Raw genomic sequence first — 6,349 nt, forward strand, 5'->3', positions numbered from 1 at the left:
TTAACCTCCCACTTCGATGACTCTACCCCATTCACCAATTAACGTGCCGTGGTTCCTGTGTGCAAACTGTGAAGCACATCAAGAAACTCTTGCGGAAAACCAAATTCCATCAAAGCCGTAAGCAGGAAGCTGCGATCCAATGTGTCGTAGGCTTTGCACTCGTCGAGCCCAAGGATGGCGGCCGAGTCAGCCCATGCAATGCTTGCGTCCTCCAGCTGGGTTAGCAACAGTGCTTGGACGACTGTTACGCTTTTAGTCATGAACCTGCCCCGCACAAACCCTTGTTGAGCCAAACTGATTATCCGTGGGAGAAATAGATGAATCCGTTCTGCATAAATTCTGCCTAGGATTTTATAAGCTGTGTGGAGCAGAGAGATTGGACGACAGTCCATTGCATTTCTTGAGTCTCCCTTCTTCCGGAGTGGAACAACTACGGCGTCAAGGAACGAGCTCGGTACCGCTGCACCCTTCTGAATCGCCTGATAGACCATCGTAAGACATTCCGCCATCTCATCCTTGAAGTCCTTGTAAAAATCATGCGAGAGACCCGTAGTTCCTCCAGATTTATCACGAGGGAGTTTGTCGATCGCATCAGCAACTTCTTTCTCTACGATGGGATTCACAAGTTGTTGCTTCTCCTCCGGGCGTAAGCGTTGGGAATCCGGGATCATATGAAATTCTCGGAGAGCTTTCTGCATTTCTGATGGATTGAGAGTCGCGTGTGAGCCCCCCATTATATCATTCCATTCACTTGCCATTTTTTCTGCTACTGGCATTGATTCGGGGTAGTAGTGACCAGGCGCTGGAGAAATATCAGAGATCGTTTGATCACGTTGCCAATCCGCGTGCCGTTTGTAGAAGTTTTTAAGATTGGCTACCGTCGGTTGTAGAGTTCTGCCAAACGCTCGTTGGCCTTGTCGTACACGGGAATTGTTGGCGATTCGCTGTAAGTCCTCTCGTGATTTGGCTTCACAATTCAGGCACTTCCTCAAATTGTTGTAGTGAGACGTAGTTCTTTACTTATCCATTCGCGCCACGTCTCTGAGCATTATAGAGATCTGCCTAGCAAACGTATCCCATGCTCTTGCTGGGTAGCTTTGTTGGAAAAATGTCGCTTTCAACTTGTGTAGTCTTTTCCGGATTTGTTTATGAACCCATTCTGGTGAAGCGCTTCGAATAGGGTAGTGCGATTTATTTTTCCTCCCTGCACTGGATTTACGTAGCGTGAGCCAGAGCCGTACTTCCTGATGATCGGATTTATTGCTCGGTGGCCGTGCTTCAATCCATTGCGCTAGTCCCGCAAGATCATTGCTCAGATAGAAGTGATCCAGCCTGCTTGCAGACTGCTTTCTCCAAAAACTAAATGCGTCAAGGGGTCGGGAACGCTATCTTCGTTGGCATGCGTTGTAAGCTGTACCGCATCGAGGAGGTCGAGCTGATCTACCAGTCGGTCAAGCTCAACACTTTCACAGGACTTCGCACTTGGTAATCCATTAATTATTCGATCAAGAGAAGGCTGCAGAACGGCATTAAAATCTCCCCCCAGTAGAAGCAGCTTGACTTTTGAAATCCAACTCTGCAGATCGCTATAAAAACTGCGTTGAGCCTTCCTGTCTGTTGGCGCGTAGATGTTTACTAGCGTCCATTCTCGAAAGCGCAGTCCAATTCGTCGTCCCGTCCACTCACTTGGTCTCCACGGGCTGACTTGAGCTGCGATATTCGGCTGCAAAAGAATACCAATGCATCCTGACGATCCTTCCATCTTCGACCAGTAACTGAGGGGTTGTTTCGGCTCCTTAATACCCCACACCCTGTTCCACATTTCTGCTACCTCATCAATTTCCTCACTTGTCTTCAGGTGAGTATCTTGTACATAAATTACGTCGGCTGGTCGTAGACTTGTACGTTGTTTCCAACCACGCAGCCACCCAGATCGACGCTCCTTTTTAAAGCCTTGTAAATTCTGTGTAATCACATGTAGTTCTGCTCGATGCTGTTTGTTTTTCTTGTTATCTAACCCAGATCCATAAAACAAATCTGCCATTTGCTGCAGTTCTGTATATAGGTCCAAGTCCTCCATTGCGGTAGTATTGAGCATCTTGGTTCATCTAATCCTGCATGACCTCCGATTCGGTCGCTGCAATAGTTTCATTCTGCATCCTAGTAGAGATTCTAGCGCGGCCCAGTCTCCATCCGAATCGTTTGCGTAAAATGCCCTCTGCACACTAGGGAACCGCTGAAGTGCAAGAAGAAATCGATTGAGAACCTCTCTTGTGGAGAACTCTATCGATTCGGGTCGCCCTTGCATTCTGCCTAGTTCAGGTGCATACACAAATGCAGCGATGAGTTTCCGCGAGAGGTAATCCGTTTTCCGCTTTTTACAAAGTTGAAGGAGCTGAACAGCGTCGGGCTTGAGCTTGTTCAGAATACCCCACAAATCCGGAGAGTGAAGATAGCTGTCATCAACCATTGTAGCTCTTTCCTTCCGGAAGAAATCAAGCCACGACATCATCGAATTGACAGCTTCTGCATCCACATCGACACCTTCATTTCGTCGTCGTTCAATCACTTCACCAAGCTTAGCTATGCCAATGATAAGACAATCAATTCGATATTGACGGGTCCAGTCCAGAATCGTATTAACTTTGAGCGTCCTCAGCACATATTCAGGCGAGTCAACTTGCTGTAGCCGCTCGAGCAACACATTCGGATGCGCAGTCACCGCGTTTTACCAGGTCACTGCGTCAGCCGGGAGCCGGGGAAATGGTACTGAGCTGAAGTTTTCCCATCTTTCTTCCAGCGCATTCCACTCGTCTCTTTTAATGCGCTCCGTGCTCCTACCACCTCCAGTGAATCTACTCCGTTGGCTATCCGGAGGCTCTTTTGGGACGTTAGAGCTAGTGGACAATTCGCTTCATGACTCGATCCAGATGAGGCGATACTTGGAGTCCATTCCGACGTATTTGATGCTTCCATATCCACGTCATCATCGTCTGGCGTGGTTGTGCCGTCGACACCATCTTCTAGCAGTCTCTGCTGCCAACGAACTAACGTTGTTTTGGGTTCTCCGGTCATCCTAGTGATCAAATCGACTTGCGAGCTTTCGTCCCAATTGAGATTGAGCAGAAGTTTTTGCAGACCCGGGGCTAGTCCATGTGGGCCTTGAGCTGGAAAAGCTTGTAGCTCCTGCTTACGATGTCCTCCATTCATGAGTATTTCTTGTAGCTCTGCCTGCTCTCTATCGGATAGACCTGAATCCTGAATTGCTGTAAGTAAATCTTCATTTTGTGCATACGCTGCCGTTGCCTGTTGTCGGTTTGGCTCATTTGATCGGCTCTGATTATCTTGCATGCTCGAGTTGCGAACGGGTGTTGGCTCCTCGGCCACTACAGCTTCCAAAGCAAAAAAAATTCTCCAACAATTCATCACTGGGCGCTTCTCCAAATTGTAGTCGGGTGTAGTGCTGAGAGCCAAAATGAATAACAATCGGCAGTGCACCTGCCTTCTCCCCCTCAACACAATCTTCTTGCAGCGATGTTAGCCATTGGACAACCGATTCACCTCCATAGTTAAATTCTCCTGCGGACATCAGCTCATCAGTAGAAGTAACTTTACGGATGGGCTTGAAAATCTGATAACTAGCATCAGCGAGACCACTTGGTGTTACGACCAGATAGATCGGTCGCTGGAGTAGCTTCGTTACTAACAAGAGAGTCAGCTCAGATCCCCAAAAAGATCGAGGGATGAAAGCAGTGCTCTTCGAGCTGCTCCTGCATACGTCCTCAATATATTCGCGGAGATACTGCGACGATTCCTGAACAGTAAGCTCCCCAGCGCGCTGAATGTGAGAGCTGAGAATTGTTTTTCTGATATCGTGGGGAAACTCCACATCAAACCCGTGTTCCGCTGCCATTTGGACTCCCTTTTTCAGTTTGATTGCCACCCTTTCGGCCGCCTTTACGGTCTCAGGACCCGAAAAATCAACATTCAGCAACGCCATAGCAATCGCGTAGAATTGACAGTTACCAGTGCCTGGCGTCGAAACAGAATTTTGTCCACATCGCTTCAATACTTCAACCCCTGGTAGCTGGCCGACGCTGGCAAGGTCAATGTCCCGACAAAGGCTTGCTCTTTCTGGCTCGCGCAAATATTGCCGCTTGTAAACAGCTTCGCAGATGAGCCGATTTTGCTTCGACAATGACTCCGGTCTCATGAGAAACGTCTTGCCTGATGACTTTGGCAATTGCTGTTCTCCTCCCTCCGAATCAGATGAAGAGTCCGACAAATCGTCCAGGTTAATAACATCTTCCCGTAGCTCAGTATCCTTCTTCGCTCGCGGGGCGTTCTCTTGAGAAAACTCGGCCGCCGCTTCTCGTGCTGTCTTTCCTGGGCGGAACGTTCTCGATTTAGATGGCATTTTCCACTCCTCATGCACTCTTGGCTCCTGCAACGGGAGGCAAGACTCGGAGTTTCCGTTCTGTTCCTTGACATTCTGACTGATAGCCGAAGTTCCGCTGATCTTTTGGTTAGACTTCGTTTTATCCTTCCACATATTTTCCAGTTCCTGAAAACTTGTAACCGTGGATTTATGTCGGTCAAAGGAAGAGATTTCTTTCGTCGTGACTATAATACAGCCACTACCACGAGACCACGCATCTGAGTGAGAACGACACCGAGCAACTGTGTGCCCGGATACACCACAATTATAACACGGTGGTGCTGGGTTCGTTCCGACATGGTGCACAAGAATCTTCTTTCCTATCCAGTTGATGAACTTCACTTTGTCCAAAAACGATGGACACCCTGGGGAGTTGAAGTAAATCTCCCATGCCCCCGTCTGGAACATTTGGCGTCTGTACTTCGGTTCTTGGAACGTAATGTAGCTGCCTGAGAACCTCGAGCGAATAAAGGCGTCTAATGCTGCCTCATCCATAAATCGCGATACGTTGAGAAGCTTTACTCGGTAGCGACCATGCTGCTGTTCATTGCGCACTCCGTCTACACTAATTTGACGCCTCCAAATTCTCGCACTGCGCTGCTTTGGAGTATCACCCGGTTGGCCGTCGGCCGGTCTGGCATTCAACAACAGAAAACGGCGGTTGCGAAATGGTACACTCTTAAACACGGCTGACCAGCCTGTGCTCGTTTCTCGCGTCTAGAAGAACATGTGCACTGAGTGCTGCTGAGAATTGTATCACACTTGCTTGGTTTCGCCTAGCATCTGGGTGAGTTTGGCTTGATCCATGTCGCCTCGCTTGGCGCCTTGAAGAATAGCCCCCACCAGTCGCTCTCTCGTTTGAAAATCGGGGTAAACGGGGAATTCCATAGGTAGCTGGAAAGACAGTTCTCCTTCAACTTGTGCATATATCGTGTTCTGGATTGCTCTGAGCATGTCATTCTCACACGTCCTCTTTAGAAATTGAGGTAGTCCTTGCGCCAATATGTTGCCTTCGAGTAGACCTTGTGTTATCATCATCTCCACTGATGTTGGTGCGCGTAATGCAACCGGGAAATCATGCTGTTCAGTGTACGCCGCCCGCATTGCTTCTATCTCCTCGGATGAATACACGTCACTCCGAAAGCGCACAATCGGGTTCGCTTCTTCCATTGGATCATCTTCCTGGCTATCCGCTGCTCGTGCTAACGGGTTCGCAGACCATGGGTTAGATGTGGTTGTAGTACGGACCTTCATCTCGCTCTCTCTTAGTTCAATCGTATCCAGTAGAGAACGACGCGAGCCGTAGATGGATTTCGTGAGATCACGAAGCCGGTTCTTCCACTGCTGGCACATTGCTCCATCCTCCATGACCTGGACCCAAAACAGCCGTAGGAGCCCATCTAATTCGACTTGCAACAGCGTCGGAAAGTGATCTTTTTCCTCTGGTAACTCGCCACTGTCATGCATCTTAAAGACGGTTGTGAACATCTGCTGCATGAGGTACCGATCCTCAGAGCTGACCGACACGGGAGTAACGGCTTTTGTATCCCCGGTGGTGGCTTGAACATGGCTCAGAAAGGTATCGAACAGTGTCGGGAACGGTAGCCCATGTGAGGCCGCACCTGGTGGTCCATCTCGAGGCTCTTCTTCTGGTTCTTCTTCCGTCGAATAGTTTTTGTCAGTTTTTCTTGTTTTCTAATTTTTCTGGTTCTTCTGGTTTTGCTCTTCTTCACATTGCGCTGTTTCTGGTGGTGATGGTGGACTGGAAAGTGGACACGCTGGGCCAAGCTCAGTCGTCTCTTCATCATCTGCCGTATTGCCACTCTCCTTTCCAGCTGTAGCTGCTTCCTGCTTGCAATCACCGCTATCCAGGGAGGAACGCCCTCAGCTGCAGCTTCCTCCATCTTCTGC

General features: G+C 49.0%; 5 protein-coding genes across 5 annotated transcripts; all 5 read right to left on the reverse strand.

Moving 5' to 3' along the window:
• Positions 1–452: 452 nt before the first annotated feature.
• Positions 453–1,016, reverse strand: PHYSODRAFT_405829 (hypothetical protein; the record flags this gene model as incomplete). Its single annotated transcript, XM_009541645.1, has 1 exon — positions 453–1,016. A coding segment is annotated over one exon (564 nt), but the record flags the coding sequence as incomplete, so codon positions are not given.
• Positions 1,017–1,312: 296 nt separating this feature from the next.
• Positions 1,313–2,044, reverse strand: PHYSODRAFT_535950 (hypothetical protein; the record flags this gene model as incomplete). The annotated part of the gene is made up of 1 exon (XM_009541646.1): positions 1,313–2,044. The coding sequence occupies one exon, from the start codon at positions 2,042–2,044 to the stop codon at positions 1,313–1,315; it is 732 nt and encodes a 243-aa protein (XP_009539941.1).
• Positions 2,045–3,526: 1,482 nt separating this feature from the next.
• Positions 3,527–3,787, reverse strand: PHYSODRAFT_409570 (hypothetical protein; the record flags this gene model as incomplete). The annotated part of the gene is made up of 1 exon (XM_009541647.1): positions 3,527–3,787. A coding segment is annotated over one exon (261 nt), but the record flags the coding sequence as incomplete, so codon positions are not given.
• An 897-nt stretch (positions 3,788–4,684) lies between these two features.
• On the reverse strand, positions 4,685–4,999 carry PHYSODRAFT_455935 (hypothetical protein; the record flags this gene model as incomplete). Its single annotated transcript, XM_009541648.1, has 1 exon — positions 4,685–4,999. A coding segment is annotated over one exon (315 nt), but the record flags the coding sequence as incomplete, so codon positions are not given.
• A 195-nt stretch (positions 5,000–5,194) lies between these two features.
• On the reverse strand, positions 5,195–5,806 carry PHYSODRAFT_343120 (hypothetical protein; the record flags this gene model as incomplete). Its single annotated transcript, XM_009541649.1, has 1 exon — positions 5,195–5,806. One exon carries the CDS (start codon positions 5,804–5,806, stop codon positions 5,195–5,197), a length of 612 nt encoding a protein of 203 aa, XP_009539944.1.
• Positions 5,807–6,349: the final 543 nt, after the last annotated feature.

The sequence above is a fragment of the Phytophthora sojae genome (genome assembly GCF_000149755.1).
Source record: "Phytophthora sojae unplaced genomic scaffold PHYSOscaffold_27, whole genome shotgun sequence".
In the NCBI taxonomy this organism is placed as follows: domain Eukaryota; phylum Oomycota; class Peronosporomycetes; order Peronosporales; family Peronosporaceae; genus Phytophthora; species Phytophthora sojae.